Source organism: Sciurus vulgaris (assembly GCF_902686455.1).
Source record: "Sciurus vulgaris genome assembly, chromosome: 8".
NCBI lineage: Eukaryota > Metazoa > Chordata > Mammalia > Rodentia > Sciuridae > Sciurus > Sciurus vulgaris.
The window spans coordinates 55,115,244-55,138,004 of NC_136468.1; the positions used below are offsets into that span (position 1 = coordinate 55,115,244).

The following is a 22,761-nucleotide window of genomic DNA, read 5'->3' on the forward strand; positions in this document are numbered from 1 at the left end:
CACCATCTTGGGTTCATCTCCAACAATTTATTCTTGATTTGGCACAAACTGGGAAGACGGTCTAGAAATCTGTCCTTCTCTTATCACAGCAGTTTTAGGATGGTCTAGCGAAAAGACGCAGCTTTAGGATGATCTAGCAATAAGAATGAGTGGAGAGCAGAGGGGTATATACATTATGATATATATACCATGGGACCTGGGAGCTAAGAGGACTATTTAGGTGGTTCTGCTGGTGCACTCCTGGTGCCAGGGTTTGGGGGAGGGAAGTTTTCCTCCCAGCATGAGATGCAGCTGAGAAGGAAAAATCAAACAATACAGATTGGGAGGACTGGGTGCTTCGTTTAAGTCTTTCAATTTTATTTTTTATTTTTTATTTTTTATTTTTTTTTTTAAGTCTTTCAATTTTAAAGAAGCCCTGTTACGATAGTTTGTAAATAAATAATATCTAAAAGGTGTTTTTAATCCCTATGACTTCACTTTTTAAGGCTTAAGGCACAGGGGCTGGTACCAGTAAAAGTAGGACAGGATAAAAGTCAGGTCTGTTGTGAATAAATTCTTCCAAGGAATTTAAAGAAGTGTAACCAAGAAAAGGTCAATTCTGCTTCCACTTGATAAGGCCAATGACTGAAGGGGTAAAAGTGTCAGGAATAAAAGATCTTTATTTGGTGACCAAACATTGGAGAAGTGGGAGCTTTGCTTACATAACAGCTCACACCAGGGAGTTGAGTAGTTATAAATATGGAATAGGTATAATGGGAGGGAGAGAGGTTAGTAAGAGGGAGGAGCATTCCTTTCTTCTCTGGGAATAAGCAGAGATCTTCCAGGAACATGGATGCACCTCTTTTTATTCATTTCATGGCAGTTTTATGGTTTCTGGTCATGGCAATTGGTGTTTAGTCCAAACCTTAAGGCTGCAAGGGAGACAGACATATGAAGACCGAGATGCCAAGCCTTTCATTTTGTTCCAGTCACCCATTGGACATTTGCAGGCCCAAGTGAAGAGTCTGTGTTTTCAGCAAAAGCAGCCTTCAGGTCCTGGAAAGGTTACCTAGGCAACCGTTATCATCATAAACCACATGGCAGAGGTGCGATCTACAGCAAAGCTAGTGAGAGGGGGTAGTGAACACCAGCTGTGTGATATCCAAAACTAGTGATTTTTAAGTGAACTAAGGCTTGTTTTATTTTTTCCTTGACAGCAGAAGAAAATCGAACAGACTTTTTGTTTCCTCAGAGTTCTGTCAGATTTTAATCTTTGGGAATTTTAGTCAATAGGTTTAAGTTGCAGCAAAATTTTTAGGTCATAGAAACCATAATTTTTATTTTATCAACTCATTCAGTCTCATGTAATTGATTCTTGTTCTGCCTAATTTTAGTTAGTGGTTTCACAGATCCAACAGTTCACTGGAACTCTAGAAAATTTTTTTACCCAATCCAAAGTTGTTGAACACCTGTAAAAGTCAGAGCTCTTTTCATTCTTTCCATGAACCTTCTTGAGGATATGACATTTTAGGATTATAGTTGCTTACATAAAGCTTCCACAAAGGCCACAGAATAAAGTGATTTAAAAATTTTATTGACTTGGTGCAGGGGATTGACCCCAGGGCCTCATTTATGCTGGGCAAGCACTCTACTTCTGAGCCACATCCTGAGCCCCAGGACTAAACAACTTATCTTTGGACAAGACTTAAAACAGTCATGGATAAAGATCTAATAACAGTTCACAATTAACAAGGAAATTTGGTTATTTCCACAATATACTATACTAACATTAGAATTATGACTGCACCAAGACATAACAGATTTCTAGGTATCTAAGTTTTGAACATATATTAAAAGTGTTAATACAAACATAACTTAAGGTTAACCATCTCTTCTTATCTTTTTATTTAACAATTTTATTTTCTGTAATGAGGGATTGAACTCAGAGGTGTTAATCACTGAGCCACATCCCTAACCCTTTTATTTTTTGAGATGGGATCCTGCTAAGTGCTTAGGGTTTCACTAAGTTGCTGAGGTTGACTTTGAACATGTAATCCTCCTGCCTCAGCATCCCAAGCCACTACCCCGCTTGACAATGCTTTTGATATAGTTAAATCAAATAAATCTAATAAATCGTTTTTGGACTTCCAAGAACCCCCTGAAAATCCCAAACTCAGTTCTAAGCCAAAAATGCTTGATTTTAGAATTTAATTTTGGAAAGTTTGTCAAATATATCAAAAGGTTTATAATATTTAAATGAGAGCATTATAAAAAAACCAAACGACAACTTGTATGTGTTTGGGGTGGGTACTGAGGATAGAATTCAGGGGTGCCTTACCACTAAGTTACATCCCCAGCTCTTTTTATTTATTTACTTGTTTTGAGACAAGATCTCATTTAGTTGAGAGGCTGGCCTAGAACCTGTGATCCATAACCTGGGGAGCTGCTAGGATTAGAGGCAACTGATAACGTCCAACCAAAAAAAAAAATTTTTTTAAGACACAAAACACAAGAAATTACAGAATCTTTTTCTCTTTATTCCAATTACCTAAAAGGTAAAGAAACAATGCTCATAATTTCCAACAAAGAGAAGATCAATGCTCCAAGAAATCTCTGCCATTCCACAGGGTATCAAACTTTGATTTCCCACAAGTACACTTGGTAAACCAACTTGATCACATATAAAGTCTTCCACAAGATCCACTTCTTTTCATACCCCTTTATAATTCTCAAACCTTTCATGACTTATCCAACCTTTACTTTGTATAATACCTCTCTTTTGTATCTTGGAACAAACTGTCATTTTACTTTGGTACAGAATTTACTTTCTTTTCCCCTTAACAAAAATATATCTTCATATTCCTTAACTTCCCTCATAAAATATGTCTTGTTTTCCTCATATATTTGTATCCCTTCTTAGTTTCAGTTACCATTAGTAATCCTTAGCAATGTGAACCAGCATTCTGTAGACCAACAGTCTTTTTTAAAAAATTTTTTAGATGTTGAAAGACCTTTATTTCATTCATTTATTTATATGTGGTGCGGAGAATCAAACCCAATGCCTCACACATGCGAGGCAAGTGCTCTACCACTGAGCCACAACCCCACCCCCAGACCAACACAATTTTATACTTCATTTTTATTTTTTGGTACTGAGGAGTGAACCCAGGGTGCTTTACCTACTGAGCTACCTCCCCAGCACCTCCTCCCCCTTTCTAAATTTTTGAGATAAGGTCTTGCTAAGTTGCTGATGCTGGCCTTGAACTTGCAATCTTCCTGCCTCAGCCTCTTGAATCATTGTGCCACTGTGCCCAATTGTATAATTTTTAGAAATACATGCTTCCTTATTAACAATTTAAAATTTTGAAAAAGGACACACAGTTCCCAGTATATTTATACCTTACTTTTCATCATATCAACTTTAAACTTATGTTTAATAATTGATATTTGAGAATTTTTATTTAGAAATGACCCTGATATTTAATGAGTATCTATTACTTAAGATGTCCTGAACAGTTCTAGTTATTGAAAAAGTGTTTTGAAAATATGAGAGTTCATTTATAACATTTATCCCAGGGTACTGGACAGCACAGTGGTAGAATGTTTGCCCAGCATGTACTTCTTTGCTTGTTTTCTTAATTGGGTTACTAACATTAGGGCATATCCCTTTAAGGGATAGTGAAAAGGAAGCACATTTTGTGTGTGCTTGACCTGAGGGATTAACCTTTATACTTTATGCAGCTTTTTTAAGTTTTCAGGTCCCTGGAGCCTTGGGAGAGTTGGATAAAGGGTTTAGAGAGAGAAGATTGGTATTAGGAAAAGCTTCTTAAAAGTTTCCTAAAGCTTTCTTCTTGTTTTAATAGTTTCTAGCTTTCAGTCATTTTAGAAAGAGAAACTTTTAGGGAAGCAATCTTTTTAAAATTTTAACTTTTTAGTACTGGGAATTGAGTCCAGGGGCATTTTACCACAGAACTACATCCCCAGCCCTTTTTTATTTTTTTTTTATTTTGAAGCGGGGTCTCACTAACTTGCTGAGGCTAGCTTGAACTTGCAGACCTCCTGCCTCAGCCTCCTGAGTTGCTGGGATATGTGTGTGCCACTGCACTTGGTCAACAGGGAAGCAATTTTAGAGTATGCAGATCATCTACCAGTTTTAGTGTATCAGTGAAATAAACTTCCCATCCTAATTGTTCAGTACATTTGATTTCTAATTAGGATTGCAAAAAAGAATAATTTGCTAAAAAGCTGCCATCCTTAGAAAGGTTAACCTGTTGTGATAAAAAATGCACAGTTCAGCTCCACATTTCTTAGCACTAGCTGGCATTCCTGAAAGCAGACAGAAGTTTTAGAATTTTGACTTCACATAACTAATAAGAGTTCTTCTCAAACAAGGACAGGAAATGAATATTTTAAGAACAGGAAATGAATATGGACAGGAAATGAATGTTTTGGGTTTAAGTGAGGTGCTTGTGTCACTCCCAGAATGTGACCAGCAAGACCTTGGCTACTCTTTTATGGATCTTGGAGGGCCCTGAACCTCACACTTATCAGGGTACCTGAGGCACTAGGACAAGTCCCTTTTTGTGCCCCTTCCTGATGAGCCAGAAGTGTTCTTTCTGACTTGGGAACAAAGTGTTATTTGGCAGGAAGCCCTACAAGACCACCACTCATCATGGACAATGTCGAAATAGTTTTCCAAAGTCTCCAAAAACTTCTCTAAGAGCACTATAAGAAGCAATCTGTCTTGAATTCAAAGTGAATTTTTAATTCACCCTCATTTGAATAATAGAGTTTACCATGTTGGTTTAACTAAAAGCAGCCAATATCAAATAGCGATTACATGAATGACCACAAGATGTCACTATGGGGTCAAAGTATTTTAGACAGAACAAAATAGCCAGAATAAAGAGAGAAACAAAATTTTAATACCCAATTCAAGAGTCCCCCCAACAGATATGACACCAAATTTGAGGGAGTCCCCTCACAAATATACTACTATTTAAAAAATTCTACTGGGGAATGAACTCCAGGATACTAGAGGTACATCTCTTTGTCTGTATATCTAGCTATCTAGATCTAGCTATCCAGTTATCTATTGTTGTTGGGGATTGAATCCAGGGGCATTCAACCCGAAGACACATCCTATCCCTTTTTATTTTTTGAAACATGGTCTCATTGCTATGTTGTTGAGGCTGGCTTTGAATTTTCTATCTTCCTCCCCAAATTGCTGGGATTACAGGTATGCTCCACTGCACTTGGCTATCTTATAAAATTTGAAGGTGTTCCTTCTCCAAATTTGAGGGCACTCCCTGACAACTCACCTGTTTTCCAGACTGCTATTCTGCCACAGATGTCCAGAACAGCTACTATCCAGGTGAGCCCAAATTGAAGGGGCTCCACAGGACCTGAATGTGATCATTACAAGATTTGGGTGTTCAGTTCCAGGGCCTCAGAATGGTCAAACAGGAGGCACTTACCTTGGTTTGATGAGAGTACTGTGATGGTGGCAATGTACTCAGCCCTGAGGGGATCATGTCCCCTTCTGTTCCTTTAAAGACTGGATCCTGTTGCTGCCGTCAAAAAATATTAAGCCAAAACTCTTGAGACCACGGGATCTCTGGAATAAGAGTTCATTGAGCTGTTATAGATGTCAGCCAGGAAAAGGACCAGGTCTTGACAAGTGTCCACAACTCCCAGCAGCAAGGCTGACAGTAGTTAGAAAATTGTCCACAAGACCTAGGGTTAAAAGTATTTTGATAACAAAAATTTGGGGAAGGAAACCATAAATTGAATCTACATTGGCTACAGATGTGAGAGGCAGTATAATAGGGCAGGTAAAGTGTTGTGACAGTAGGGCAGTCCCAACGATAGCTTCTGGATTGTTTGGGGTGTTTACCCTAGTCTGAAAAGTTGATATGTAAACAGGGTTTGGTGGTCCTGGTGGTTCAAGGTGATGGGATTTAAGTCAAGGTTTTAACATATAATCAGGAACATGAACCGTTTTTTCCTGGGTTTTGCCTGCCATCTGTTAACTGATTGATGTCCCTCATCTTTTCCTTCATCCTCCAGCCCTTGTGATTACATTTAGGACACTTCAGAATTTTATCAGTCGTGACATTATGAAAGCTATGATGTCACTAGGTAATAGAATTTTCAACACTGATATAATCTTGTGGGACCACTATCACAAATGCTTTCTATCACTGACTGAAATGTCATGTGGTTCATAACTGTATTTTTTAAAAAAACAGAGTATTTAATTTGGGTTGAAATAAGGATTTCTCTAAATCCATTTTCCTATTAGTAATTTAGGTGTAAAATAATATATATTTACCACATTTGTTGAAACAAAAAGTTCAGTGTACAACTTTAATCTGGTGCCTTCTAGTCAAGGAAAAAGTCTATTAATGCATGGTACAAAATCTTTAATATACATGCAACAAGTATAGTACATCAAAGCAACAAAATACACATGGAAATATTAACATATAGTTCAGCATTCTTTTGGGGAGGGGTTGTTAAAAACAAACACTACCACTTAAAGATTAAGACATCCATTGTTCTTCATGCAAACATTTACAAACTACCTCTAGTGTGAAATGAACTGTAAAAACCTGAATTTCACAGTAGCCGATGAATTCCAAGAGCTCCAAGAAAGGAGAAAAAGTCCTGATCCTCAGATGTCATGTTTAAATCTGCATTTAGCAGCATGTTAAGATGCACAAATTACTGTTCCCATTAGACAAATCTGAAAAGTTATACCAATTGTGGAATCATGAATTTCCTTCTACACTTTAAAAATGAATGGAAAAAAATTAACAATATTTTTTAATTACTGAAGGATCCTATGTGTCAGCTGAGAGTGAACCATGAATGAAAAAGCATTTAAGTATTCTGACAGTTCTTAGGAAAGCAGCAATAGTGCTCAAGGCCAGTCTAAAATTTCCAAGGTTCCCTCCTCATTCATTTCTTCAATCCATACTTCCAAGGTGTCAAATGTCTTTATTTTGTATCTTCCCCTTCCTTCCCTCATGCTTATTAAAAACTACTTTGGATACTTCACTCTTGGTCAAGGGGATACAGAATTAAGAATAGATTAAAGGTATTACTTCTCAAGAAGAACATTTGCATTTCTACAAATATTAAAGCCTTAAGCTAAAGGAATGAAGCTCTGAGCATATTCTGGCACACTTAAGATATCTTATTTTAAAAGTTTCCAGGTCTCCTTTGTCCCTGCAATGGCATTGTTTGAATTGTCTCACATATCAGACTGGCCTTGTTACTATTGATTATTTTATATTCCAAATTATGAAACTAAGCTCTAAATATTGCAGAGAACCATCAGACTCCTACATTTCTAATACAAAGAATGAACAGGTAAGTTCACTTCTAAAAAAATTGTTTTAGGAGGAACACTTTTCCTATATGTCAAAGCTACTTTGTTTGAATGTAATGTTTTAGTAATAAACAAAAATACCATATGACATTCCAGATAAATATTGTGGCCTTTTCATGTAAACAATGTATAAAACTTCTTTGGCACAGCTAATCATGTTTTCCTCGTTTTCTTACTATAGAAAATATGTTTCATATATTTTCATTTTCCATATGCTGGAAATTTAAGGGACAAATGTAGCTGTTTTAAAAGTTGCAAAAGATTTAAAATATGGATTATAAAAAAACTAATTTACTTGTAAAAGTGTAGGGACCTTTTTAATATTAACATCATTTTAAAGATGAGATTATGGCATGATGACAGAGTTTGTAAAACACGCATGACACCATTGTTGCATGTAAGGGAGAAAAAAATAGTACTATATGTCAGACATTTATTTATTGTTAAGTATGGTGGTTATGCTAGTGATCCTTGTTTAAGTTTCTCAAATTTTTAACTGAACTTGAAATCATTCCTGATATAACTTTTTCCAGCATTCCTTCTACATCTGGAAATGTTTCCAACTTTTCAGGCATACCTGATCACATTTTAAAATTGACAACCTTTAATGAAAATCTTGGGAAAACAAAGGTAAGAAATTTATTCATTTTCTCTCTATATAATATAATTTCCCTATGACCCATACAAAGTCAATCAGTGATTGCCAAAAAAGGCACATTCCTAGAAAATTTATAAAATGTTAAATGGAATGTTTAGTGAGTACCAAATAATAAATGTTGAAGAAAAAACAAGAGGCTAGGGAATAGCCCAGGGTTAAGCACTTCTCTATAGAGCATGCACAGGGCCTGGATTCAATCCCCAACACAGCCAAAAAAAAAAAAAAAAACCAAACAAACAAACAAAAAGCTAAAAAACCACTGTGAAACTATAGCCTAGAACCTTCCTCTAATATTAAATATATGGCATTTACATGTTAGAAATTAATGAAAAAGTGAATTTGGTTGTCTTATTTTGAAAATTTGACCATTGAATAAAGGAGTGAAAGAAAATACTTAAATTTCTCGAATAAAACCTTGACCTCAGTCTCTGGCCACTAAGATATATTTAAAGAAATATATAAAAATCAGCTGAATATTAACTGTACAATATGAATGAATCATTAATTTGGAGAATCTTTGCAAGTTTTTTAAAGCCTATTCAAATTTAAACTTTCTCAATGACAAATATAAGGGTTTTTTAAAATGAAAAATGTCAGGACCATTATTTTTCCCCTTGTAAGTGTACACAGAGTACTGAACTTTCTAAGCAGAATTCCATACATGTACCAGAACAATAGAAAATTTCAAAGGTCTCCCCGGCAGTTAAACTTACATAAATTTAACATTTACAATATAGAAACTTTCAGCTTTTACATAAAGTTTTTCAGGATGGAGTTAGGCCTGGACTTGTCATCTCAGTTGTAGGAGTTGCAAGGTAGTCATTAGATTTTAGGCTTGTTAGAGATTTGTAACTTGCCACTGATGTAAGAGACCCACAGAGACCAAGTAATGAGGGAGTGTCTTCTTTACCTAAAAATCAGGATAAAATAAGAATTAATAGCATTCAAGAACAAAACCAATGAGCTGGGCATTGTGGTGCACGACTATAATTCTAGCAATTGGGGAGGCTAAGGCAGGAGCATCCCAAGTTGAGGACAGCCTCAACAGCTTGGCAAAACCCCATCTCAAAATAAAAAGTAAAAAGGGTTGGGGATGCAGCTCAGTAGTAGAGTGCCCCTGGCTTCAATCTCCAATACAGTGCTAAAATAAAATAATACGTAAAGAAAAGAATGATAACAATAAGATCCTAAAACCAATAGAATCTTTCATGATTTACAAGATAATAAAAATATATCTAATTGTGCAAAGATCTGTATCTAGACATGTTAGATCTTTCAGCAGTTTCAACATCAACCTAAAATCTTACACAAGATTGTGTGCCTGCTTCTAGAAAGTTGGAGATACCATGCTTTAGAGCAAAAATTAAAAGTTTACCTTTTTTCGAGGACATGTTTGTGTTCGGTTGGTTAGCAAAGGATAAAAAAAAAAAAAAAAAAAAAAAACAAGTCGGGTATGGTGGCACACACCTGAAAGCCCAGCAGCTCAGGAGGCTGAGACAGGAGGATTTCGAGTTTAAAGCCAGCCTCAGCAAAAGTGAGGCACTAAGCAACTCAGTGAGACCCTGACTCTAAATAAAATACAAAATAGGTCTAGGGATGTGGCTCAGTGGTCAAGTGCCCCTGAGTTCAATATCCCAGGTATCCACCCCTCATAAAATAACTAAACAAATAAAATAAATACCTATGCCAGAGAAGTACCAGGAAATCCATACTCAGGTTACATAATGCTTTAGAAACAGATTGGTCCTGGTCAGACTGGACTACCCCAACTTCCAAGGAAGGTTTGATTTTAGAGACTGTTCATGTATTAAACATTTACTCAGTATCTACTATATGCATCAGGAACTCTTTTAAATGCTGGTCTTTGAACTTTGATGGGAGAATGTTAAACGTCTGTTTCTATAGTTGAGATAAAACAAGTTCTTTCTATAGCTGAGTAAGTTTTGACCCACAATGCACAAATAGTAGCTGTAAGTGGCTGGCTTTGGGCTGGGAAAGGCTAAAATCTTTGAAAATTAGCAGGTTTCTGAAGATGGAAAACTTGGGTTTCACTCATGCCGTTATAGAAGTGTAAGCTGAACCGAATATCAATCAGATGGTTTTGAATATTATGTGTAATTTCAACCAGCCTCTCTGAGGTTTTCCCACAGCCCTTTGTACTTACTCTACCTTATCATACTCTGTGGCATGTGGAGGTTCGTTTTTTCCTCTCTCTCTCTCTCTCTCTCTCTCTCTCTCTCTCTCTCTCTCTCTCTCATTAGATGATAAACTTTGAGAAAGGACATAGACTTTGTTTTGTTCATTAATATATACTCCCAAGTACCTAGCACACAATAGCTGGTCATTAAATAACTACACAATTTATAAAGAATGATTCAGTGGAATTGCACTGGAACTCAAGATAGGGCCTATGTCCTTTTTGGCTCTGTGACATCTTCTCTGAGCCTGTTCTTTCCTTTGCAAAGTGGGAAGAGATACCAAAAAATGATTTTGCTAACTTCACAGTTTTGCTGACCAGGAAAATATAATTAGTCTTAGAAAAGATATGGATGAATAGTTGTTACATTTATATTTTAAAATGTTTATCATATTATATTATGATTAAAAGGTACAGCTCAGTGGTAGAGCACCTGGCAGGGAGGTTGGTGCAACAAAACCTGAAGCCACATGTAGTTGGTGTGACTGATTAATGTATTGTTCAGGATTTCTGTTAACATTTTTTCATAAAATTCCTATAGTCTGTGAGGGGAAGATGTTTAACTTCCAAAAGTGTTTGGTTTAATTGAGGGAGGGGGTGGAAAGAAACTATAGGCAAAAGGAAAGTGCATAAAAATGTGCAGAAAGCTTACTGGTTGCTTGCAATAAAAATTCCTACAATAGTGGAGTATTGAAATGAGTCTTTGTTGGTGCAGAGGATGATACTGTGAGGAAAGATAAGGTCATTGACAATTTTGACTCAAAAAAGGATTCAGAAGAGATTGACTCTGAACATGAAGGAGTTCTGGAAACACCCTGAGCAACTGATTTTATTTTTATTTCCCCTTTTATAGATACAGAGCAATAAAATATGATGTTTAAAAATCTGTGGCTCAGTGGTAGAATACTTGCCTAGCACATGTGAGGCATTGGGTTTAATTCTCAGCATGGCATATAAATAAATGAATGAAATAAAGGTCCATCAACAACTTAAAAAAGTTTTAAAAAATTGGTGCTTAAAGTCTAAAAGAAGCAATGAATGATCTAAGAATGAAATTAAGAAAACAATTACATTGATAATAGCATCTAAAAGAATAACATATGTAAGAATAAATTTGACCACAAAAGTGCAAGAATTGTATGCCTTTTGAAAATTATGAATATTGCTGAAAGCAGCTAAAGATCTAAATACGTGGGGAAACATCTAATCTTTCTATGAAGACAATACTGTTAAAATGGCACTAACTGCCCAATACACATTCAGTGCTGCTCCCATCAAAATTCTCACTATCATTTTGTTCCAGAGATGACAAACTGATTCTAAAATTCATATAAAAATGCAAAGGATCCATACAGCTTAAACAAATTTGTAAAAAAACAAAATTATAGACTTCAAATATCCTAATTTCAAAACCTACTACAAAGCTAAAGTAATCAAGACAGTGTGGTATGAGCACAAGGATAGTGTAATACTGGCAAAGACCCACAGACCAATGGAACAGAACTGAAGGCCCAGAGGTAAGTCCATATACTTAAAGTCAACAGATTTCCACAGGAGTTCTAAGACCATTCAGTGGGGCGAGGGGGTGAAAAGTATTTTTAACAAATGATGTTGAGACATCTGCATATTCATATGCAAAAGAACAAATCTGAACCCTTTTGTCCACAGTACATACAAAAATTAACTCAAAATGAATCAAAGGCCTAAAATGTAAAAGTTAAAACTATAAAACTCCTAGAAGGAAACATAGGTATAGATCTGTATGACCTGGGATTAGACAACAGTTCCTTACATATGACACCAAAGGCGTAAGCAATTGCAAGAAAAACAGATAAATAGACTTCATCAAAATTAAAACTCAATTCATCAATAATAAAGGACAGGTCCATTTTAAAACCATCTTGAACAAACCAACTTGAACAAACATTTCTCAAAAGATGATATACAAATGATCAATAAGCACATGAAAAGATGCTAAAAATCACTCTTGGGGAAATATAAATTAAAACTACAATGAAGTACTAATTCATACCCATTAGGATGGCTCTATTCTATTAAAATAAAGCAGACAATAACAAGTGTTAGAAGAGAAACTGAAACCACTTTGGTTGACACTGGGATTGTAAATAATGTAGCCACTTTGGTAAAGAGGGTGGCAGCTCCTCAAATGGTCAGACATCTGATCCAGTTAATTCCAGCCCTACGCATACACTCAAGAGAAATAAAAATATACAGTTACCCAAAGGCTTATATATGGATTTTTCATAGTAGCATTATTCAGGAGAGCCAAAAAGTAAAAACCACCCACAATTTCAACTTATGAATAAATAAATTATGGTATACCCATAATATATAATATCATTCTGTCACAAAAAGGAATAGAAAATTGATATGTTACAACATGAATGAACCCTGAAACATGCTAAGCCAAATAAGACACAATTTTTTAAAACATTACATATTATAGGATTCTATTATATGAAAAGTTCAGAATAGATAAATCCAAAGACACAGAAAGTAAATTAGTAGTTGCCAGTTACCAGGGGTAAACTGAGGGGGAACTGGGACTGGGTACTAATAGGGCTTCTTTTTTGGGTGATGATAATACTTGGGAATGAAGCAGTGGTAATGGCTGAATAACACTGTGAATGCTCTAATCACCACTGAATTGTGTACTTTAAAATGGATGCCAAGCATGGTGGCAGGCTTGACTCCCAGAGACGGAGGAGGCTGAAGCAGGAAGATGGCAACTTCAAGGCCAGCCTCAACAACTTAGCAAGACACTCAGCAACCCCACCTCAAAATAAAAAGTAAAAAGGGCCCAGTGGTAGTGTCTGAGGGTTCAATCCCCAGTACTGAAAATAGGTAAATAAATAAATAAATAAATAAATGGAAAAAGGTAAAATTTATATTATGTGAATTATATTTAAATAAAAGTGGTTAAGTAAAGTCTAAAGGATCTCTTTAAATAAATACGAAAATACTAAGAATTATAAGAACATGTCAAAGTTTAACTTAGCATTTTTTTAGTGATACGTAAGAAATGGTTTATTCTAACTCAGGTCACCTTAGGTTTAATAAAATACAGTAACTGGTAGCAAAATATCTGCCACATATGAGGGCTTAATAAATATTTTGGGGAAAAAATGATAATTTCTCACTCTTTCTAGCAATGATTACAGTGCATTTTAACTTCTGAAATAGAGTTGTTTTTGATTTTATGCCTTTAGATTATAATATATATTAAAACCACCTTGATAAATGTTAAATTATAGGACTCTGAAAAATCATAAAAAAACTGCTTTCCTGCTTAAGCAAATTTTAGAATACATACATTACTGTTATTTTTGTTGGTGGTGGTAGTGGTACCAGGGATTGAACCCAGGAGCACATAATCACTGAGTCATATTCCTAGTACTTTTTATTTTTTATTTTAAGACAGGGTCTTGCTAAGTTGCTGAGGCTGGCCTTGAACTTGCCATCCTCCTGTCTCAGACTTCTGAGTTGCTGGGATTATAGGTATGCACCATCATACCCAACTCATAAATTGCTTTTTAAAATACTAGTAAAGAAAATCTTTATTTCTTAAGACTTTTCAGAGGAGATGTTAATAAAAATATTAGCATGCATTAAGTATGTAAAAGTTCCACCACCAAAATTATCCCTTTAAACATCTTGATATATTTAGCTTCTAAATAGCTTTTAAGAAGGAAAACCTATCTACTATGCTTGTAACAGGTTCATTCTAAAAGAATTTAATCAATGCAGTAAAGCATGCAAGAAATACTAAAGATATTATCATATAGTTTATGTCCAGAAATAAAATGGAAAGAACACTATAAAATTGGTATGATGTCATGAATGTTCTTTAATAAAAATTTTCATTTTATTTTGACAAGAATTCCATATAAGAAAAAAGGACAGTAAAAGAAATGTTGAACTTCCAATAAATGTTTCTGCCCTAAGAGTTAATTTTTTAAAAAAGATTACCCTGATTTTAGAGAATATGAAAAACACTGTTTTAACATTATGTTTTTTCTTCAAGTATAAGCATTGAACTACTGAACTCTCAAAACTCAACAGTTAAAAAAAGTGATCTAATTAGAGAAGAGGTAAAAGACATGAGAAGGTGTTTCAATGAAGAGGACATAGATGGCAAAGGAGCAGGTGAAAAGATGTTCAGGGAAATGCAAACTAAAACCAGTGAGGTAACTCCACATGAACCAGAAGAGAGAAAATTTTAAAAAAGAAAGAAATACAGAGCTATTACAGAATAGCTTAAATCAGACACTGAACATTGGCAAAAATGTGAAGAAAATGGATCGCTCAACCACTGCTGGTGGGAATACAAAATGGTACAATCAAAATAATTTGGTAGTTTCTTCATACATCTCAGCACTGTATTCCTGGGTATTTATGACACAGAAATGAAGATTTCTGTACATAACAAAACTTGTAATTTTCATAGTAAATTTATAACCCCAAATAATCCAATTGTCTTTTATTAATGGGTGTTGTTGAAAATAAAACTATAGTATATTCATAAAATGGACTATTTGGGGAGTATACAAGATGAACTATTGTTAGATACAACTTGAACAGATCTCAAGGGAAATATGCTGAGAGAAAAAAAGTTAATCCCAATAGCTGAAGTACCACATGTCTAAATGGCATGTATGGTTTTATACATACTGTATGATTTATAATAGCTCTCTAGAACTGACTAAATTTTAGTAGTAGGAAACAGATTAGTGCTTGCCATAGATTAGGGATGGGACAGAGATGGGGGTCTGGGAAGGAGGTGGGTGTGCTTATAAAAGGGCAGCACATTACGGAACTCTTAGAAAATTTTAAATGGTGATATATTTATGAGAAATATAATGCCTAATAAATGTTTAATAATGTGTAAAAAAAAAAAAAATGGCAGCACAAGGGATCCTGTGTCAATGGAACTTCTTATATCTTGACTGCAGTGGTGAAAACAAACCTAAATGTGCAGTAACAGCATAGAACTGCACACACTCTATGAATATATGTATATTTGAATAAATTCAGTGAGTTGTATTAATTTCAGTATTGTGGCTGTGATGTTGTACTATAGCTTTATAAGATGTGACCACCAGGGTAAACTGGGTGGAAGGCACGTCCAGTTCCCTTCTCTGTATTATTTCTTACAATGACTTACGAATCTAAAATCATTTCAAAATAAGAAGTTACATTTTAGAAAGGCAGTGGCTAGAAAATTCTTTATAATGTGTTAAGCACTTAGGGAAAAGTGCATAAAAACGAAGGAATATCAAGGGAGCTTAATAATCTTGGCATTCATATTTTTGTACTGTTTAAATATATCCTCAGAGTAAACTCCTACATGTGTGGTTGCTGTAGTAGAAAGCAAAAACATTTATAGGACTGTCCCAACTCTCAATTTACTTAGGGGGAACTAAAAAAGTATTTCTTTCAATTTGCTCAAATCCTACTTTTCTGTCTCTTAAGAATGATTTATAGTTTTATTTATGTAGAAATAATTTCATATGTGCAAAGTCTAAGTACTTCATCTTCTCTGTTGCTATTTAAATAGTTTCCCTTGACCACTAGTGTATCTCACTGACTATTGTTTGGGTAAGTGAACACTATTGAGTTCTGCATGATAATTTTATATATAGCTACATTTCAGGACTTCTTTTATTATTTAATTTAGTTGTTTTATTTCTCCCTTTTCCCACGTTCATAAAATCATCACCAAAAATATAATTCTCATGTCTCTACTTAGTTTCTTCTCTAAATGCATTACCTAATAATTTCAGTATAATGTGAAATTGTGGTGGAAACAAAGTATAGCCTTACTTTGTTCCTGAGCTAAGTATTTTCCCATTAAGTAGGACACTAGTTTTAAGAAAAAGTCCTACACATACATACACACATACACATACATTCGTTTAAATGAGGTATTTTTCAATTCTTTTTTTTTAATATTCTTATTTATCACACAAGTGTTGAATTCGAACAAAGGCCTTTTTTTTTTTTTTGCATCTGTGGAGATTGCCTATGCTATTTCAAATCTATTAATGTAGTGTTTGACATTAGTGAATTTTCTAATATTGATCACCTCACATTCCAAACATTCTGGAATAAATCCACCTGGTTGTGATATAATTTTGTTCACTAATATACTATTTAGAACTTTTGTAACAATGTAACAATATCCCTAAGTAATGTTGGTCTATAATTTTTGTCATAGTGTGTTTATTTGGCTATACCTATTTCCTAAAATAATTATGAAGTTCTCCTTCATTTTGGAATAATAATTTATAAAGCACTGGGGGAATATTTGATCTCTGATGTTTGGGTAGAATGCTTCTCAGAAACCATGTGAGCCTGGCCCTTTTCTGTGCAGTAGTTCTTCAATAGCTCTATGTTTTTTTTTCCTGGACAGTGTTTTAAGTTTTCTACGTCTAATACATATAATTTTGTGAAGTATATTTACAGAGGAAACTTTCCATTTCATCTAAGTTTTTAAACTAATTTGCTTAGAGGTCTGCAAAGTAGTCTCTATTTTCTATTCTTTATCTCATTTATTTGTGATCTTATCTTTATTATTTCCTTCCTTGTGCTTTTGGTTACTTTGTTGTTCTTTTTCCAGCTTTGTGAGCCAAAAAATATAATTCATTTATCTTATTTTATTTTTATTAATAAAATTATATGAGATAAAATTTTCTCTGGTTACTGCTTGAAGTCAACCCTATAAAATCTATTATCACTATTTTTGAGATATTAATAATTTTAGCTTGCATTTCTCTGTTACCCAAGGGTTGTTTAATAGGTTTATTTATTTCCAAGTGAAAGATCCCTCTGAACAAAAGAATTATCATGATGAATAATTTTAGGGTTCTCTAACATTGTGACCAGAGAATACTATTTGTAATTTTCTACTTTTTGAATTTATTATTTTCTTTATGATCTAATATATGATGATTTTATTCTATTTGTACTTAGGATGGTGTATTATCTATAATCAGGGTGTAAAGTTCCATATATCATAAGATCTACCTTATTGATTATGTTATTTAGGTCTTTTAGATCTGTGGTAGTCAGTTTTCTGTTACTATAACAAATATCTGAGATAATCAACTTTAAAAAAGATATTTATTTTGGCTCACAGTTCCAGAGGGTCCAGTCCATGACTGATTGGCTTGTAGAGGCAGCACACCAGTTCAGGGAGCATGGTCAGAAGTGAAAAAAGAAGAGGAGAGGCTGGGGTGCCACTATCTTCTTCAAGGGCATGCTCCTCAATGATCAAAAGGACCCACCTCTCATTAGGTGGATCCTCTCATTAGAACCCACCTCTTACAAAGTTTCCACCTTCCAATGCCAAGCTGAACACTCAATCTTTGACAGCCTTTGAAGGACATTTATGATCCAAACTGTAACATTCTGCTCTAGGTCTTTTGTATCATTACTTGGTTTTTGTCCATTTGATTTTCTTATTGAGACGAGTGCATTAAATCCCTTATTGTCACTAGGTTTACATGTCTCCTTTTATCTTGTATAAAAGTGGATACCATTGTTAGGTGCATAATCCTGTTACATCTTAATTGTGGTTTTCGGCATTGAAACGTGACTTCGTAATATTTAATGCATTTGACTTAAATTCTACTTGTCTGATATCAAGTCTACTACCCTGATTTCTTTGTGTTTTAATTTTCCTGTTCTATTGCTTTATAGACCTTCTGAATAACTTAAATTGTAATTTTTACGTAGGTGTTGTTACTTTTACTACCTTTCTTTACATGTTTTCTTTGATTTTTGTATGTATTTTTGGTGTTCCTTCCTATTTGATGTATCATTCTGCTTCTGTATTATTTGCTGTTTTTTTATTATTACATGATGATATGTTTTCTTCCTTTTTTTAAAAAAAATGTGTTATTTAGGAAGATCTTTATTTTTTCTAATTGTTATCATTGCAAAACTAGAAGAGGTTACTACTGATCTCACTCTATTCCCCTTGAAAGCAGTTTTATCTTTTTGCCTAAAATTTGTTTTCTTTATTATTATTAATAATCCAATAACACAGGTAAGCCTCTGAGAAGGTTAGACACAAACACCTGAGAAAGAAACAAGGGCAGACCATATTTAATCATAAGGTGGCTTGATTTCTAGCATGCTTCACAGAAATGTCACTATTATTATCTGAATTTCTCCACTCTCAAAACATAAATAGTGTGAAAAAGATAACTTTCAAACAGATTTTTGTTTTCTTACCTTCATTGATTAAATTCAATGGGTCTTGTTTTCCTTCTCCTTCTTGTGACTGACCTGGATCCAATGAAGTCTGAGAAAGGCTAACTTCTGCTGACAACTGGTCAAGACTATGATAACTCTTCCTGTAAAATAAAGATAAAACACTACTTGCATTTTTCTAACAAAAAAGAATTTCTAAAAAATTCTTCAATAGTTTTCAGTTTATTAAATTTCTAGCTAATTTTCTTCCCAACATTTACCCTAAATTTTGTCTTTATATGGCTTCAGTTTTATCTCTATTACAGTTTTACTCCTACCCTCTTTGGAGGTATTATGCTTTACTTCTTAAAAAGGAGAGAAGGAAAATAATTTCTCAAACAAATTAAAACCATTTTTGATTATCTGGTTGACTAGAAAATGAAAACTTATCATTGAGTTATTTATAATTCTCAAAAAAGAAGAAAATCTACAGATTATTCCTAATGAAGAAACAAAGTCTGGTTAATAATGAGCAGTGTTTCAAGTAATTCAGATTTGTTTAATACCTTAGTATGCTTATAGATGGTTATTAAAAAATAACAAAATTATTATAAATTCCTATGATTCTTAAGTTTAAAGATATGGGTAATAACTAATTAATTTCTCTCATTTATATGAAATTTTGAGGACCATTTTCTATTAATTAATTAAGAGTAAATTATATTAGAGAATAAGCTCAATTATAAGTAAAAATTTAATGAAAGCTTATTATTAACCCTTTCTCATATTTGACTCTTTAGGATAAAATCAACTCACAACATACATGCAGCTCTGTTAGTTATTCACATTTCATGTAAAGGAGAAAAATGATCATTTCCAAATACATGATCTAGGAAAAGAAAGATGCTTTTCAATGTCTATTTCACAAGGTATCCAAACCCCAACTAATTTTCTAGAAATATATTTTATGATGATATTTATAAGAAAGCACATACAGTTTAATCTATTTCACAGATCTATTCATATACATAATAGTAGACTTACAGATTTGTCAGACTTGACAAATTTGATATTTAATATTATTTGTATACTTATGCTTAAAGGTTGTTTTAAGTTAGTCAGGACTCAATTCAAAATGAGAAGGAAATGGGAAAATATTCATTTACTAAAACTATATTGCACATTTTTTAAAAAGGCAGAGCCCAGCTGGGTGTGGTGGCACATGCCTGTAATTTCTATTAAAAATAAAAACAGCTGGGAGCTGGGAGTGTGGAACCCCTGGGTTCAATCTGTAGTCCAAAAACAAACAAACAAAAAAACAGGGCAGAGCCCAATATGTCTACAAAAAAACAGTAGTTATTTATAGTTAGTTAAAATTGCTTTTGTGCTTATACTCCATCAATTTTATTAAGATAAAATTTTTTAGGATTTCATAGCAATGGAGAGATCTGTTTTCCCCTCTACAAAATGAAGAATGAGACAACAGAAAAACTTTACTAGCTTAGAATGCAGTGTTCTCAAGTTATAATATGATGACTTTTCAAAATCTGGGTATAAAAGTGCTTAATTATAATTTTTAAGTAAGATTCTGCTATTGCAGGAAATCTCAAATAAGGCAGGTAACACTTTTATGAGTTACATGATATGTAATAAAAATGATACCCAACATTTACATAGCACTTGCTATATGCTAGGCACTATCACACACACACACACACACACACACACACACACACACACACACACACACACACACAACTTACTTAATCATCACAAGTACCCTAAGAAGTTAGAATTATTACCTCCACTTTATATCCAAGGAAACTGGGGCACAAAGAAATTAGATTTAAACCTGGAAGCCTGGCCCTAATTCTGTTGCCTTAATTGCTATCTTATCTCTAATATAGGAAAAAAAAGATTTGGTTTCCTATTTTGTTAGAAACCCTTATTATAGAATAGCCTTGTTCACTGAGATAGAACATGTAAATTATATCGTATTTAATTATATTACTAAAAATTTCACTTTATTTTCATTAGACTTATTTCCTTAGCTCTAGAGGAAAGCAGAAACAGGAATTTAGTGAGCAATTTTATTTTCTATAATAATAAATTGTACATATAATTTATATTATAAATGTTTCTTCAAATAATTTTTATTGTCCAGTAAGTAGGAGACTTGTTTTTTAAATTCATGGCTTAAAATGAATCTCTGACACTGATTTTCATCATGAGAAACTTGTTAGTACTTTAAAATTTAAAAAAATATATAGATATTTACAAACATGAAGTACTCATAAGCAAAAAGACATGAAATTCATTAAATAGTGTTAAATAAGGCCTTAGAGTTTCACAGCACACATTTACAATAACCTCCAGGACTACAGTCACTGGGAGGAAGAAACTATAAAGGCAGCCCCTGAGAACAGCAACATAAAATGAGTTTTCTGCATGACTACTGAAGTTTCTTTAGGATAGCACACTTCTGAATTCAAAGTGATTTGGGGAATTTTATACACTTTAATTTGTCACAGCAGATAATATTTGAGTTATACACTTTACTTAACCCAATACCAATGCATATAGAAATAGAATTTGATGTACAATGATGTTTTGAAGCAATAATAAAAATTCCAAACCAAAATTAAGTACTCTATTCATAAGACATTAAAAACAGTACTTTACAATATCTCCCTTGCTTGAAGATTACTACAAACACACTACCTGGGAGGAAACTAGTTCAGCTGCTTTCAGTATATCAAAGAATGAGTCTGGCTTTACATTTTACCTAATTTCCACCAAGACTTGGGGCACCATCAGACAACATTTGTTGTCACATAGTGAGCTTTACATCTAGGGGCGTTCTGTCATTAAAAGTCCACAGCTAAGTCCTATCTTGGAATTTTATACTCATTAACATCATGCTGTAAGATTTAAATGTAACCCACCAGACATACCAATACAAATTAATAGCTATTTTTATATCTCATAATAGAATTTTTAAAATATCAGTAGCTTAACCTAATCAAAATAAGAACCCCCAAACAGTAATAGCATTGCATTCTGACTATACAAAAATTTATATTTTAGTAATGTTATTATACTATTAAATATAATTTAAATTAAACTCATAGGAATTATATCATATGTCATGGGCATTTGGGATATAATAAAATATACTATATTCAAAATCTAACTATTCAAATATTTTAAAACCACCCAAATACAAATTCATATACATGAAATTGGGTATCAAAGAAAGGAAACTGAGTGATAGGCCTGAATTCATTTATTAGTTAATTTTCTTACATTTTATGTAAATGATCAGAATTAATAATATGGATAATTTATGTCATTTATTTGCCCAATAGGTGTGTTAAGGTCAATAATTTACATTATCTGGTAGACACTGGGAAACAGAATGATGCACAGAAAGAGACAAGTATTATCCACATGTGGAAAATAAAAACAAATATATGAGCATTGTGTATATAGAGGCACATGCAATTACATGGAGAAAAATATGTTATATTTTTATTCTTATTTTTTATAGAAATAGGTTTAAGGAACAAAATAATAATTTTTTACAGCAGAATATTTACATTCTCTAAATCTAGTGAAAATTTGTTAACAGAGTGATGCAAGAAAAGTCTTCTAGGAAAGGACCATGTGGATCAGGTCAATGACCACTTTACAAACTAAAATATGTTTGCGGTATTGGTGCTTTAGAGACATCTACTCCAAACATGTTTGAAGACACGTGGGAAGGAGAATTCCTAAAACATCTGAAGTGAAAGTTATTAAAGAAAATTTAAAAGCCTAAATAATAGATCATGAAAGGGTTATTAAAGTTCATGAATCTCACAATTTTACAGACTTAGAGTCATATTGGAGTCAATGATTAATTTAAACAACTTAAAAAAATCTTAAGTAGAAAACATAAGTTTGATGACAAGGAATCTGATCTTTTGGCAAAAGATTAATTAAGTCAGGCAATAATTCAACAAGGTTATATAACAAATCATTCTAACAGGATTATCTAACTGGCTTATCTTACCTAGACTTTATGAATAAAAAATATTAAGACAGAACATATTGTAAACAAAAAAGTAAAAAATCATTCCATGTTGTGTTAGGTGAACATACTTTATGTATTTATTTATTAATGAGTTTTTTTCTGTAATCCTAAATGTTTTAAAAGTTACACAGCTCCTAGAGGAACAGCTATAGACATATCCTTCACAGAAAAAAACTTTTTAAACATGGTATTGCCATATTCAAAATAAAGGAAAAGATATAAAATCACCCTGGATTATC

General features: G+C 33.5%; 1 protein-coding gene across 4 annotated transcripts in view; it reads right to left on the bottom strand.

Moving 5' to 3' along the window:
* Nucleotides 1-3,514: 3,514 nt before the first annotated feature.
* RUNDC3B (RUN domain containing 3B) overlaps nt 3,515-22,761 on the bottom strand; it is a 151,425-nt gene continuing 132,178 nt past the window's right edge. For 2 of the 4 annotated variants that reach the window (XM_079151715.1, XM_079151716.1), the window contains 2 exons: nt 18,490-18,611; nt 5,632-8,943 (listed from right to left, as the gene is read on the bottom strand). In XM_079151715.1, the coding sequence (XP_079007841.1) occupies nt 8,798-8,943; nt 18,490-18,611 (268 nt within the window). In that variant the 3' untranslated portion in view covers nt 5,632-8,797. Of the gene's footprint in view, nt 5,597-5,631; nt 8,944-18,489; nt 18,612-22,761 lie in introns of those variants that run through there. The other 2 variants (XM_079151713.1, XM_079151714.1) reach the window with 2 other exon arrangements.